General features: G+C 28.4%; 2 protein-coding genes across 2 annotated transcripts; one reads left to right on the forward strand and one right to left on the reverse strand.

Moving 5' to 3' along the window:
- Positions 1-1065: 1065 nt before the first annotated feature.
- On the reverse strand, positions 1066-5228 carry LOC100568471 (zinc finger BED domain-containing protein 1-like). The gene is made up of 6 exons (XM_008182061.1): positions 5210-5228; positions 3763-4024; positions 3635-3686; positions 3448-3535; positions 2427-2626; positions 1066-2325 (listed from the first exon to the last, which is right to left on the reverse strand). Exons 1-6 carry the CDS (start codon positions 5226-5228, stop codon positions 1066-1068), a joined length of 1881 nt encoding a protein of 626 aa, XP_008180283.1.
- Positions 5229-7520: 2292 nt separating this feature from the next.
- On the forward strand, positions 7521-9759 carry LOC103308530 (zinc finger BED domain-containing protein 1-like). Its single transcript, XM_008182060.1, has 2 exons — positions 7521-7732; positions 8697-9759. Exons 1-2 carry the CDS (start codon positions 7521-7523, stop codon positions 9757-9759), a joined length of 1275 nt encoding a protein of 424 aa, XP_008180282.1.
- The last annotated feature ends 7296 nt before the right edge of the window (positions 9760-17055 follow it).

Below are 17055 nucleotides of genomic sequence, written 5' to 3' on the forward strand. Positions count from 1 at the left end.
TTTCCCACAAACGCCCGTCCTTTAGGGATGTCATATCGAAAGATAGTATCGATACTTGTACTCATTACATTAATCGATTGTTCATATCGATATCGATAATTTTATCGATAACAAATATCGATATGAGTAAATATCGAATGAATTAAATTTTTTCATACAAACATATATTTTTTCGGTTTTTCTCAGTCACAATTTCAAAAGTTCATGTGGTCTCAGTTTGTGATCTTGTTATAAATTTAAGGGGCAAAAATAATTTTGAAAAAAACTTATTTGGGCAAGATGTGACAATATTCATTTTTAATTAATTTTTTTTTTTCTAAATATTTCTATTGTACCTAATACTAATCTATTGTGTATAAGTAATTTTTCTGAAAAACCAGTTCTGTTAGTGACCACCGCCAAAATAAATGATTACCTATTTTTGGGTTAGAAATTGTGCATTATAGTCTGTGGTTTAACATAATTATTATTATAAAATATAAAAATATAAAACTATAAATCAATTTTTTTTAAATACAATATTATCAATTATCATGTTAAAACTTTACTAAGTTTAAATTCAAAATACAGATATAAGTTATATTTATGTTTTTTAGTGATATAAGTCAGATTTTGATTTTCTCTATAAACTATGTACATTTTATGTTCATTGTAGACTATAGTATTTACTAAATAATTAGCAGTATTCTATTCAAAGCTTGTTTTGAGGTAGATAAATTTATTTTAGATTAACCCAATATACAGTTTTTGTAAATGGTATATAATATTATAAGTAATATGTGCTATATAATACTGTAAAATAAAATATAATATGTACAGAATCATTCATATTCATTATTTTATAATATATACTCATACTATATGTACTTAATATGCAGTTTAAAAAATATATTTCTTCTTTTCATTATACTGTTCAACATTTATTAAAATAATAATAAATAGATACATAGTAAATATAACAATATTTAATATTTAATTAAAAAAAAAATAACAAAAAAATAATAATGTCTTCTTGAAAGTTGAAATGACAAGTTAATAATAAAAAACTAATTAATACCTACATTTTTAAAACCAGTCTTCTTCATCGAAGCAACCTAGGAAAAGTAACTTTTCTAGACGTTTTCCTGTTAAACGGTTTCTAGTATTTGTTATAGTAGCGCCTGCCTTGGAAAATAACCGTTCGCAAGGGACAGAAGTAGCAACCATTGCAAAATGAATTCTTGCTTGCTTATACAGTAAAGGAAAAATATTCTTTAGTTCTTCCCATTTTTCCAAGGGATTGGTTATCAATGGAACCACTGGATTTGTTAAATAAAGTGATAACTCATCATTTATAATTCCATCATAATTAGGTCTATTGGTTTTTTGACCAAGTGCTAATGACTCGTGGTGATTCCAAAAATGATATGTTTCCGTTGTAGGAGCGTCACATTCTCTCAATGTATCGGTTGTTGTAGTATCAACTAGATCATTATTCATCATTTTTCTTAGAGTTGACATTGCTTTTGAGCATGCATTTGCATCATGAAAATGTAAATTTTTAAATCTAGGGTCTAGTAGAGTAGAAATTGCAATTGGAGTGACCAACTCAATTGATCCAAAACGTTTATTAATTTCTCGTAGCAAAGTTACTTGTACATCAGATATACTATCAGTACTTGGTTTAATATTATTTAATTGTGCGACAAGACAATTTATCATTGGTATAATTTTTGAAATGGTCACATACTTTTCACCTGAAGACTCTTTTGTTACATGTTCTAACGGTTTCAAGAGTCTAACTAATTGTTGAAGAGCTTCGATATCATAAGCAGACAACATGCTAGGTCCAGAACAATCTCTTAACAACATAGGACTAATCAAATCTACAATTTTAAGAAACCTCTCAATCATGTAGAAAGTTGAATTCCAACGTGTCTTAACATCGAGTATTAATTTTATAACAGAACCTTCTGGTATTCCAGTGTCCATTTGAGACTTTCTTAAACAATCACTATTTTTTACACTTCTCTTCACCCACTTGACTATTTCACGTACCATAGATATCAAATTATTCACACTTGAATGATTAACTGCTACTTCTACCACTAAGTTAATCGTATGTGCAAAACATGGTATGTGTCGACTTTTACCATCAATTTTTTTAAAAGTCTTGTTTACTGCTGAGATCATATTGGAACCATTGTCTGTTACTATAGTTACAACATTATCCTTCTCTATTTCCCAGTCTTCTAATGTTTGATTAAGTATTTTTGAAATGTAATCACCTGTGTGTTGTTCTTTTAACTCAATAACCGATAGACAAAATGATTTCAAAAGAGTTTTCTCCAAAAAATGAATAGTTATTCCTAAAAAACTCTTTTCTGCCATGGTTTGGTCCATACATCGGATGTTAATGATACATGCGAAACAACTGATAGTCTTACTTTGAGAGATTGCTTCATCACATCATACTTATTGTCCAAAAGTTGTTTTAATGTTGTAGCGCAAGGAATCTTGTATGATGGAGATAACTCTTTAAGGAGATGTTGGAATCCTTTTCCATCTATTACGTGAAATGGTCTTTTGTCCTTACAAATAAAATACAACAAAGACATTGTAATCTTTGAATGACGATACCCTCCTTCTAAAAAAAAAAAAATCGATTACTATTTACTTATTTTCTAAAAACATTTAATTCAACAACATTTTTTTTGTGATAAATTTGCATTTAGTAAGTATTTAGGGTTAGTATTAGAATTGTTTTAATGAATTTATTTGGAGTATATATGTCATAGGCCATATAGAAAATTTGTCTTTTTGCAAAAACACTAGCCTCTTTGCAAGTGGAAGTCCACTTGCGAACTACTTATTATTTTTCCAAAGAGTCAGCTGTTTTTCAGGCTTATTAAATAGGCTGTAGTCAATTTGCACCAAAGTTGACCCAAAATATATACAACATGTGTAATTTGCACCATTTTTTTTTAAATGCGTTTGTAATTTGCACCAAAATAAGGATATGTAATTTGTACCATCCTCAGGTAGTAAGAAATAGGAATTGTAATTTGCAAATACAAAAGGTACAATACTTGTTCAGTTTACATGTTATAATAATTCTATTAATCTTTTTATTGTACAAGTAATAAATTACCTTTAAGGGTAAAATGAGTAAAACGGTTATTACTGAATAATAATAATTCAATAATTGTAGTTCTTAAAAGGCCAAACTGCTGTTAGTCTGTATGCAATAAGCCTAAAAAACAGCAGGTTATTTGGAGAATAATAAGTAGTTTGCAAATGGGCTACCCCATTGCAAAGAGCCTAATCTTTTTGTAAAACTAATTTTCCATAAATTATGGCCAACAACATATTATTTATTATCATACATTTAATAATTTAAGATACTAGCAATATAAAACTATTCATTAATAACAATATTATTAGTAATTATTCTTTTTTTTAATTTACCTTGGAAATGACTGGCTCTATTAAATGATTCCACTATTGGTCGTTTTACCACAAGTTTGGCTGGTAAAGGAGAATCAACCATTTCTTCCTAAATAAATAAACAAAAGTAATTATGTATAAGTACTCTAGCTACTGTTCTAAAATTTAATTAGTTTTTGTAGTGTGTTTAAAATTTTAAAATAGGTACCTCAAGTGTATGACTTGATGCGATCTCACTCGATAAATTAGTAGAAGTATCACTATAATAAATAACATAAATATTTACAATTATGTAGTATGTAATATGGTCCTCAAGTATTCATCTTTATAACTAACCTGGATTTTGATGTTGAAGGTTCAATCGGTTCAGATAGATGGCGATTAAGTATTGCCTGTGATGAATCAATTTCAACAGTCACATTATCTACAGTTGTAGCTGTTAATGGTAGATTAGAATGTTTCTTTAGATGTTTAAAAAGATTGGACGTATTTCCTGAGTATTTAATAATATTCGAGCAAACTTTACAAATTGCTTCTGAACCATTTTTCTTTTTGAAGCAATTCCACGCTTTACTCCTAGGTGGTGACATACTGAATACTGTAAAAAAAAAGTAAAATTTTTTACTTTATTTATTAAGGGATAACTAAGCAATATATAAAATAATGAGTATAAAAGTATAAAATTAAGATTTAAATAGTAAGATAAATAATTACTAATTAGAACTTACCTGATAGTTAGTTAAATATTAGTACACTGTAGCAGCCAGCAGGTACGGTCGTCAGTCAATGCTCTACAGATTACAATACTGTTAAGAACTTATGAGTTTAAGAGTTTTATGCATTTATGAGTTCATGACGGTCGGCAGAAGCCAGAAAAAGTGTTGAGTACAAAAATTAATAACAATGATCAATGATAACATAGACAATATCATGGAAAACCCGTAGGCCTTACGAATCACATAATAATATGACTTAATATAAATCTAAAAATAAATAATATAATATAACAACTTTACATTGCTACTACCATGGCTAAAAATATATAGGTATGATTGTATTGAGACGCATTTTCGTTATGGGCTGCGCACGTACAATTATTGCTCAAATTTGCTACATTTATTTTATTAAAAGGTAACTATAAAAAAAATTACATCTAGTATATAACATTAAACAATAACTAATTATATCACAGTTAAAAAATCATATAACATAAACTATAAATCAAAATATATATAATAAATAGTTCATTAACAAATTATAATATATTATGTATTACTAATTAATTATTATAAAGTATACAAGTATAGCTGCAATCTGCATTTTACATTGTCAATAATTGTCATTTGTACATAATTAAAAAAAATGTTTAAAGGTAAATAATTGTCATTTGACATTTATAGATATGTAATTTAAAAAAATGTTTAAAGGTAAAAAATCATTGTCTTTTATATATAGGTATGTAATTTAAAAAAATGTTTAAAGGTAAATAATTATTGTCATTTATATATATGTAATTTAAAAAATGTTTAAAGGTAAATAATTATTGTCATTTGTATATAACCTTAAAAAATTTAAAAAATGTAACTGTGCACAAATTTAAAATAATTTAGTGGCATTGTTTTCTAATGTTGTGGCTAACTGCCACTAAAAACTGCAAACAAAAAAGGTTAGGTTACCTATATACAAATATTAATTATCGCGCATCCTATAGGTGGGGCTTTTTTTACCGTATTTTGGTATCGGGGCTTTCTTTTCCGGGGCTTTTTTTCCGAATGGCGAATACCACAAGGATCTAACATCATGTTGGTTTACGGGCTCGTTTCCTAGGTTGAGACTTCAGATCATAGATAAACGTAAACCCTATCGAGGTTCTATTCTATATTATTCTACTATTTAGGGGGTTTGAGGACCCCTGACTCCGGGAGCACGTTTTAGAAGGGTCTAAACCGAAAATATTAAAATACTCAATACGCAGAAAAAAAATTTGGTAAAGCTAAAAAAAAATTTTATTTTAGAAAAAGCCGATTCGATACAAGTATTTTCCACCGATACTGAGTAAATATCGAAATGAAAATATCGAATAAATAATACTCGAATATCGAAAGAAAAGTATCGATACTTATTCATATCGATAGTATCGCAACGTCCCTAAATCGAGGCACACTGGCAGCTAGTAATATTATATTGTATTTAAACTCGTACTACATAAAACTCACGCAACCACAGACGATCTATAAATATTGCTCGATAATTATTTGACCGGTCGACTATCAAATCAATTAAGATAACTTTAACTAGTCGTCCAACACTTAGATACGATATAACTTCGACAGATTATACCTACAATAATATTAATAATAATACGATATTGATCTAAAGGTCAGCTTATATCGTCGGCTGTGTTTCGCCAGTGCGATTGTGTTCGTCGTAGTCGTTGTACCTACGTGTTTTTGTCGTGAATTGCCCGTTCTAAGTTGTTTTTTCGCTCTCGTTGACATTCGCCGGTTTTGAAAATTGTCCTAAGGTCACTGTATACTTTGGTATCATGTTGGAAACTGAAAGAGAAATGAGTACCCGAGAACAGTTTTTTAAGAAGCTTATGGAATCGGTGGAAGGAAAAAAAGACAATCATTATAACTGTACCGCAGAAGTCAACTAACGCAAGTCACAAAAAGTAGATTTTTCAGGAGATGCAAAACAAAGTTTTTAACATGGATTTTTGGTAAAATTGTTTTTCTGTGTCTTTATTTTTGAACATATTTCATCAAAATTTTTTTATAAATACTAATACAATATATTTACTTTTATTGAAATATATTTATAACATTATATATAACATTTTATAATACTTTTTTTAAATTCAATTGTTAACATTATAAACTAAAATCACTTTTCCTCTGATTAAAATATAATTATTTCATAACAATATAATATAATTAAATAACATAAGAACACAACTAAATCAAAATTAAAATTTATATTATAATACTTCAACATAAATAGGAAACTTTTTTTTATAAAATAACATTTAACTTTTATTGAAATATTTTAAAACATTTTATAATACTTTTTTTTTTTTAAATTCAATTGTTAACTATATAAACTAAAATCACTTTTGCTCTGATTAAAATATAATTATTTCATAACAATATAATAATAATACATAATATAATTAAATAACATAAGAACACAACTAAAACAAAATTAAAATTTATATTATAATACTTTAACATAAATAGGAAACTTTTTTTTATAAAATAACATAGTAATGATTAGTGACTATTTAGTTCTTATTATTATAATAACTGACTAGTTTTATTCTGGATTATCAGCAATTTTATCATCATATTTCATGTTTGTATAAAAGTCATGAAATATTCTTGGCACCCATTTAAGAGCTGTTTGTAAATCTTTGTATTTTAATTTACTTATAGGCTTAGGCTCACTTGTTACTTGTGGTAAATGCTCTGGCCAAACTGAACTTCTAGTTGTTCTGTTTAATGACACAGTTTTAAATTCTTTTTCAGCGAAGTCTGTTTTAAACATTAATAGTCCTTCCTTTTCTTTCTCTAAACGCAAATGAACAATTTCAGAAATCTTTACTTCTTTTCTTCTGTATATTAATGGAGAATTTTTAGAATTGTATAGACATTGAAAATCCAAAAAGTCTTCCAGTTCCATATTTTAGGCCTGCGCGGTTATAACGATTAATCGATTATACATATAATTAATCGGTTATATCGGTGATTTTACAATATCTTAATACACCGATTAATTGTTATTTCGATTAAATCGATTAATATCGATTAATCGGTCAATCGATAAATCGATAAAAAAAATAATCATTAATTTATTAATGTTTAATCAATTAATACGAATTTCATAATTACGTATGACCTAAACTGTTGAACTAATTATCTAAGAATTGGTGGTTGGTAACATTGTTTCCTAGCCAACGGTTGGTTGCGCAGCGGCCAGCGGCTACCACGCGTCTGGATGTTTTCAACTTTTATAGTTTCTTTTGTTACTTGTCGCCATTTTTCGCCTTTGTCATTTTGTCATCATTAAATCAAGACGTATTATTAATATTAATTATGAGTCAAGTGTGGGATACGTTCTCCAAAGATGAATGTGGCCGTAGAGCTACATGCACTATTTGCAATAAAAGCATATCAAATGCAGGGACGAACACCACTAACTTGTGGAATCATTTGAAGGGTCTTCATAAGGCAAAATTCAACGAATTAGATCGGTTAAAAAGAGGAGTGCAAAATATATTTGATACGTCTGAATTTGAAGACACAGGGTAAGTTAATTTTTAATACATACTTTTATTAATAATTTAGTAAAAGCTAGGGTAGGGCAGAGTTCTTGTAACACTTGCTTATTTATTTTTCATACCTAACGGCCAACCGTTATACAACACAAATATTACATTGGTAACTTACAAATAATACACATAATTATTGACTAATTGAGTTTTATATGTAAAAGCCGGATTTAATTGTACTAAAAACATACAATAATTTCCAATCAATGCTAAAATATTTAATGGGTATATAATAGAGTATAGACAATAGTAATTAGGTACTGCATTAGCAGTACCTACCGTCCTACCTACACATTTCCTTATTCAAATTTAATATTTAATAAAAATAGGTAGGTAAATAATTTAATAATGTATAATACTGCAAATGAATTAACATTTTTCCTACTACAGAATATTTCATTATATTTTAAACAATATTCCTACCAATAATACCTACATTATAAAATAAATGTATTTATATTTTATATGATTAATGTTGGTTATGATTTTTAATTAGTTTTTGGTTGATGGATATGTTAATTTCTTTACCTTTATAGAAAATACTATTTCTAATAATAGAAATTGAAATTCCTATGATGGAAATTTAATTTCCATTAACAATAATGATGATTGATGAAGAACCTATCTAATTTATATGGAAACGTATTTCTTATTGTTGTCACTTTTTATGATTGTATTTGATCACTAATTTTTAAGTTTTAATAGGTACTTACAGGCTCTAGCACTACAAATGTTACTATTTTACTTCATTTCATTTCAACTTGTTTATATTTTTATAAATTTTAAAACACTGTAAATAATTATTAACAAATTACCTATAATCACATTTTTTTATTTCAAATATTATATTATTTTCATTTTTAGTTTGATTATATTACCTATTTTGAATTTAAATTGAATATAGAAATTATTTAATGTTTTTTTTATACATTTGTTTTAGAACACTTTCATCAACAGCTTCAACATTAATAGCGTCAACGTCATCAACTTATAGTTCAATGACATCTCAAGTGTTACCAGCTTTAGAACCTCTTTCTGATACAATCTTTAATAAACAAACTTCAATGAAAATGTTTACCACTAGTCAAGCTACTAAATTAAAATTGGACAAAATACTTGCCTATACTATAGCAATTGATATGATGCCATATAATGTCGTTGATAGGGAAGGGTTCCAGCTTTATACACGAGCTTTGTGTCCTAGTTATAAATTGCCAAGTAGGAGGACATTGACAGATAGAAGAATACCAGATTTGTATAAAGAAACCAAAATGGTAGTTGAGAATATATTAACAAATCTGTCATGCTTTTCACTTACCACTGATTGTTGGACATCGGTATCAAACAAACCTTTTATGGCTGTAACATGCCATTATTTGAATGCCGAATTTAAATTGGATAATGTTTGTTTGGGGTGTCAAGAATTAATAGAAAATCATACAAGTGAAAATTTATCTGATGCATTGCAATTAATGTTACTGGAGTATAATAAAGATATTGACATATGTATTGGAGCAATTACAACTGACTATGGAGCTAATATATTGAAAGCTGTTAAAAACCTTGATGTTCCTCATATACCTTGCTTTGGCCACAGTTTTAATACTGCAGTTAAAAATGTTTTTAAATTAAAACAAGTGAATACTGCTATAGAGAAAATAAAATCAATCCAAAATATATTTGCCTACAGTTGGAAATCAGTTCGAGAGAAGGCCATTGAACAAAAAAGATTTGATTTGAAACAAGTGAAATTTCCATCATATTCCAAGACCAGGTGGTGGTCTATGTTGGATCTTATTTTGGTTGTTCTGTCTCAAGAACCGGCTTTAGCATCATTTTTAAGGACTTATAATAATGGTTGTTTTAAAGATCGAATGATTAATGAACAAGATGTGACAATTCTTAAAACACTGACGTGCTTCAGCCTATTAGAAATATATCTGATAACCTTGCAGGGGAATCATACGTTACAGCTTCGGCGATACTTCCTGTCATTAGTATGATTATAACTAAACTAAATGAATGCGATGCTGATAATGTAGTAATTGAAGATAATGATATAGATGTTGATTTAAAAAAAAAACTGTTGAAAGTTGTTATTGATTTACTAAATTCTCGTTACACAAATAATAATTTATTAAAATTGTCGACTGCATTGGATCCTAGATTTAAATTTCATCACATTCAGTTTGGCATTGCCGATAATGAAATTAAAGAAATTATGGAAGACAATTGTAAAAAGGCTTGGACTCATTGGAAATCAAAAACAAATGTGAATAGCGGATGTAATGAACCACCAACAAAAAGAAAATTGACTGGTTTTTCAGCAATTTTCAATGTTGACACGGAACCACAATTAACTCCTGGGGTAAGTCTTATGTTTTTTAAAGTTATAATTGATATAGCAATGTTTTTCAATTTATATTGTCTAAACTCTAAATAGTGTACATTTATTTATTTACAATAATAATGTTATGCCTATACAATATTGAATATACCTATTAACAAAGGTGGGCAAGTTAATGAAAATAATTAACGTAAGTTAAGAGGATACAAGATTGATAAGTTAAAAGTTAACATTTAATGTGGAAAATAATATTTAATTATCTCAGTATAAAAATAGTTAATCTACTTTTTTTAATTAGTAGGTAATATTATGTGGATGTAATTATGTTTTTTATAATTATAATTTTAAAGACAGACTGTGTTCTTGCTAATTTGCTAAATTATAATAAACAATTTTATTAAACTTTCAACGTAATGACGTAATGTACAGTGTATGTAGGTACCTATTTTTCTTTAAATGATTATTAAATATTTTAACTATACTAACACATCCCAATTAATAATTTAATAAATAGCAATTAATATTATGAGTATCTAATCTGTTAAAATATGCCTATTTACAAAATTATTTTATCAAGAAAAATAACAGAAATGTTTGTATTATTATAATATTGGATTGTTTTTATTTTTATTTTGTATTAATATTTCTTTATGAAACCATAAAAAAGAAAAATTTAAAAAATGTTAAACTTGATGGATTATTTTTAAATAAACCGAGGAAAGTTAAGTTATTTTAACTGTCAGTTAAACTAGTTAAGTTCATAAGATAATTAGAAAATTAACTAACTAGTTAATCAGTTAATGTCCACCTTTGCCTATTAATAATTGGTTATTTAAGTTAGTTCTAGTTTAATATATATTGATATTATATATTATGTTATATTTTAATTTATGTTTATTGTTTAGGCAGTCACTACTGAGCAACTGATTCAAAGAGAGATAAACACATACTTTGAACTACCGAAAGTCTCCTTTGAAAGAGACCCAATTGCTTGGTGGTCACTGAACTGTAGTATGTTTCCATATCTTTCGATCCTAGCAAAACAAGTGTTGTGTTGTCAAGCATCTAGCATTGCTTCAGAAAGGGTTTTCAGCAAAGCTGGTCATATTGTCAATGACCAAAGGGCTGCACTCACTGAAGAACACTGCAGTCAATTAATATTTATATCCATGAATAAAAAGCATGTGAAAATACCAATTTTATAAGTAATATATTATGATATTTATCATTTTGGTAGTTCTATACTCATATTTTAAACAGTTTCTTTGTTTTTTTTTTTTTTATATGTGACATTAATTATGTTTTAACAGTTTTTTATTTGATTTGTTTTTGTTATGCTTATAAGTTATAATATAATTATTACCTATGTAATTGTTATTTAATAAACTATGTTAAAGTTTTTTTTTTAAATATTTGTCATGAACATTGTACACAACCAGTCAGTAATAAAAAATTGTAATTCTGACTATCCAATATCCATTATATTAGGGCCAGTCCCTAAAGTATCCAAATGTTTGTACTACACACATAGTCCCAAACTCCCAAATTGGTCAAATCTAAATTATTTCTAGATAAACACTTAAAACACTAGTATACTATAACTACCACCGTTAACTACTAAGCTGATAATAGTAAAAATAGCTACTCTCAATAACAATAAATAGTTTATAATAATAACTATAATAAGAGTATAAGACGTAACAACATAAAATATTGTTTACTGTGTGTCTTTGTAGAATGTAGATAATAATTAAAATGTGGTTTGGCAAAAAACCATTAAAATATAAAAATTATACATAATATTATTAAAAAGGTTTAATAAGGATAACATACTTTTAAATTTCGTACTGCACACTGCACTAAATGTACTACACAAAGTGTGTCGTTGTACACACAGTTTTAGGGAGTGATTAGTGCCATATAATTTATTAACATATTATTTAATTTTTAAATTAATCGGTTTTTAATTCGATTGTTGAATTATTGAATTAATCGATTACTGGATTAATCGATTATTGGGATAATCGATTTATAATAAATCGATTAATTCAATAATCGATTTCTAATAAATCGATTAATTCAATAATCGATTGATTAATGGGATATCCGATTAACCGGTAAAATCGATTAGAACCTATAATCGATAATCGGTTGTGTCAAAGAATAACCGCGCAGTCCTACCATATTTATTACCTCAAAAAGGGTTTTTGTTTTTGCAAGACCTAATAAATTGTTGCCAATCCCATGGTGTCATTATACTTGAATGGTCAATTTTTTTTTTTTGCTCTTTCAATAATAGAATGATCACTGTCTACTTCCATGTGGGTGTGACCTCTCAAAAGAAATTTGTGGTTTATTATTTTTAAATTTGGCATTTTTTTCAACAGCCACATATACAAAGTAACTATCATAAAATTTCTATTCTGTCCAGCACAATTATCAGACCATATATTTAATTCTTCAATATTAGATTCTGTTTCTTTTAATTGTAGGGCCCACTTCAACACACACGATGCAATTTCATTACCACCTCGACCACCTTTGGTTTCATCCCAAAGAACACACGTTGCTTTGTTAAGAGTATCATCGTGTATTGTTAGGTTAAGTGTCCATAACTTCCTCAAATAAAAGCTCTGTCCATTGGTTAAATATGGAGTTGGAAGGCATTTTTGTAAATCAACCATTATGGTTTTTTTGTTACAGCTAGTTTCCTTTGCTTCATGTTTGTCTTTTTTTTTTCCAGCATATCTTAGTTTTGCTTCATCTAGATGGGATTCATAATTTTTTTGTAGACAAGCTTCTTCTTCAATGGTTGAATTTTTTATTTTTATTATAAATTCATCACAAATGTCACAAGAATCATTAGCAGGCTCTTTAAACGCTAAGTTAAACTCATTATTAAATATCTCAGAGTACAACCAATAATTAGCTATATTACCCGTTGGTACTTTATGTTCTTTACAGTTATCAACATAAAGTTTATACATTTTTGATATATTTAGTTCATTTCCTAAATATTTCTTAACAGTTTTCTCTCTGCTATAATGGCTTTCAATTGCCGGAAATGACTTAATATGTTTTTTTACACCATCTCTTATGTCATCACTTATTTTATTTGGAGGGGCATGATAACCCCTTCTATCAAGAGAAACCATACCACCATGTGTTTTCTTCTTCAAAGCAGTTCTAACAAACATGTCTGATATATTCAATGTGTTAAGGTAAAACGTTTTGCACACATCAATTTTATTTTTTATTCCTGTGTTCACATTTTCAATTTCAAATGAATAAACTAAACTCTTTTGTCTTACACCAGCACGATTTCCATTACGTTCTCGTTTTCTATCCACACATTTTTCTTCAATGCAAGTGGTAATGTATTGTCTCTTCAAATTTATATCCTTATCTCCATCCCAAAATGTACAAAATATTTTTTTTCTATCATGTTCATCTATTTTTTCACTGCACTTTTTTTTACAGTTTACACAAGGAGGCTTTAATTGTTTGCATTGAATAATTTTATCACCTTTCTTTGACAAATATGACATTCCTGAAGCCAATCTCTTTTTTCTTATATTACTCTCCCAAGATGAAGGATCACATGACCTCTTACGGCTTTTATTTTTCTTACAAACTTCTTTGATTAGATAATCCACTACTTCATGTATAATAAAGTCTGTATCATTTTCAGTAATAACAGTAGAATTAACTGGTACCTGAACTATACAACTGAGACTTTCACTTGATCTATCAATAGTATTGATCATAAATGTTGGATCTTCATCAGAACCATTGTCAACACATTCATCACTTTTTTCAGTTTCAACTGTAACTGAATCATCGCTTAGCTGATTAATAATATTATAACTTACAGTTTCCGGATTAGAAATGTATGGCACCGTATTCAAAGTTGTAGATATACTGGGTTGTTGTGATTCTAACCAGGCACCTACATTTTTGTATCTCTCATCTTCCTAAAACAATAAAAAATTACTATTACTATTACTATTACTAATTTCATATCATAACAATATTTATTATTTATTCTGATATAATAAATATTATTATGATATGAAATTAGTATTAGTAATATTAATTTTTTTATTGTTTTAGGTAGATGAAAGACAAAGATTCTTTATTACTAAACATGGTTTCTTACTGTTATACTGTATACTGGTAAATTACTGAGAGTAAGAACATCATTACCATTATTGATATTATTTGTTGTATGTACCATGCTAACAGTAGTTGGTATTGAGCAGTCATACATAATATGTGTGTCTTTAAATACCTATAATTAATATTACAATAATTCATATAATATTATAAAAATAATTAATAAGAGCCTTTTTTGATAATAAGCACTATTCATGAAATTAATATTTATACTTACATCATGAACACCTTTTTCATTTGTAGCTAGTTTAAAAATGCGTTTTGCACGACTTGATTGCATTCTTACACGTAAAATATACAATATTATACTATAAAATAGCTAATAAAATATAATTTATAACAAATTTATGCTTAATCATCTAACAAAATAAACAATAATGACGTTTATAATTAATAATTTATATTAAAAAATATAAATATGATAAAAATATTACATTTGGCGGGTTGATTACTGATTGATAAATGGACTTACGATAAGAAAAACATGTGATGTTAGCAGTGTGCCATTCTTATCAGTGCTAGAGGTAAAGTATCGTAAAGGGACTTACGTTTGTATACTCCAACACTATTATTTCGTCCTACTATTTTGACCCAGAAGTAAACTATCATGCTGGACTTACATTTCAATACTTCTATCATAGTTTAGGACTTAAGTTAGTATACTTCTAGGTAACTTTGCATTTATTGTACATAGGACTTACGTTTTAATACCTTTAAAAATATCATAAAACGCACATTCTGATTATATGACTAACTCAAAATGTCAAAAAATGGACTTGCGTTAGTTGACTTCTGCGGTACAGATAATATCATTACTAAAGATTCTTATGATTCGCTTCTAAAAGAGGTTGAGGATGCGATATCAGCCACTAAAAAAACCTCTGCTCAATATAGAAGGATCAAGCGATTCAATGTTTTGGAATTTGGCGATACAAAAAAGCTGGTAACCCGCGGAGAGCCAGTCAAATATTATTTGCCGATGGAAGACATTTTTGATGTCATTGATTTGTCACATATCGCTGTAGGGCATGGAGGGAGAGATCGTCTGAAGGTCGAAACTTCAAGAAAGTACGCCAACATTACCACTGACATGATAAATATTTTTTGTCTCTCTGTGAAACGTGCCAGAAAAAAAAAAACTAGGAAAGAAGGACTCGTTTCGAAACCAATTTTGCACACTGAATTAAATAGTAGATGTCAAATAGATTTGATAGACATGCAGTCACAACCTGATGCACAGTTTAAGTTTATACTAAATTATCAGGATCATCTGACAAAATTCGTTCTGCTCCGCCCCTTGCAAACCAAGCGTGCAGAAGAAGTTGCAAGCCATTTATCAGACATTTTTTTTAACATTTGGTGCTCCGGTTCTTCTTCATTCAGACAATGGGAGAGAATTTGTTAACAATGTGATTACAGAGCTGACAGGGCTATGGCCAGAGTTAAAAATCGTGCACGGAAAACCTAGGCATTCACAAAGCCAAGGCTCCGTAGAGCGTGCCAACCAAGACGTGGAACGAATGCTCGTTTCTTGGATGACAGACAATAAATCCACTAATTGGTCTATCGGATTAAAGTTCGTACAATTTATGAAAAATAGAGCACACCACGCCGGGATAAATATGACGCCCTATAAAGCAATGTTTGGGGTTGATCCAAGAGTGGGGCTCGTAACCTCTAACCTCCCCAATGATTTGATTGCTACTATAAACGTCTTATAAACGTCTTATATATTATCTTATATGTACTGAAACTAGAAGTGAAAATAAGATTGAGTAGGAAGCTGCAGGTAAACATTTTTATTATTTTTTTAAAAATTATATTAAGCTAAATATTCAAATTTATTTTAATATTCCCAAATCAATTGTTTGCTCAAAAATTGCTAAAACAATTTTTAGGGACATTATATTGCGGTTAAAATGCATTTTTTATTTACATATTTTATAATATTTAAAAACCATAAACATTTTTCAATAACTTTTAAATTATTTTTCAGTTAGAAAAATTGTAAAAAAAAATCAACTTTCATATAAATAGCTCATACTGTAACCAACAAATCTAATAAATACATAAACACGGTTTATTTCTTTGATATGTTTCAGATACCTCTTTTATAGGTGCAATTAGAAAAGAAGCTCATGAAAATTTGGAAAAACAGGCAGCCCGAATGATGACTCGATCAGAAAAAAAATTTCCCGCCGTTGATGTTGGTGTCAACGTAGTAATCCGCATTCCAGATGTTGACAAAGGCAAAACAGATCATCCTAATCTCATCGGAGTGGTGTTAGAAAAAACAGAGCACGATCTATACAGAATCGGAAGTAAGGATGGAATTCTAGAAAAACTTTATTGTAGGTGCGTCCATTATCACATTTTCAGTGGCGTGCCCAGCGGGTAGGCCTGATAGGCCCGGGCCTGCCCTGTGTTTTTTTTCGTATTACGAAATGATACGAAATGAAATCAATTTGAAACAAAGATTATTTATTTATTACACACTTTTATATCAAGCGTGAATAATTGTGGCCACAGTTCCTACTGTTTATCGGACGATGACTAAAAATTGTAAATAATAGACAATATTGCCGAAATGATTGTTATTAATTAAACGTTCGTCACTGACTGTTCTCCGCCGACAATTGTCAAGAATTTGATGATTTTCATATGAGATAATGAATATGAATTATAAATATTATTTTTGGTGCCTATTAATAATTTATTACGGTGTGTCGGTGTGTATTGTGTAAACGTATAGTGAGTGACAGAGTCGATCGAGGTA

Source organism: Acyrthosiphon pisum, chromosome X (assembly GCF_005508785.2).
Source record: "Acyrthosiphon pisum isolate AL4f chromosome X, pea_aphid_22Mar2018_4r6ur, whole genome shotgun sequence".
NCBI lineage: Eukaryota > Metazoa > Arthropoda > Insecta > Hemiptera > Aphididae > Acyrthosiphon > Acyrthosiphon pisum.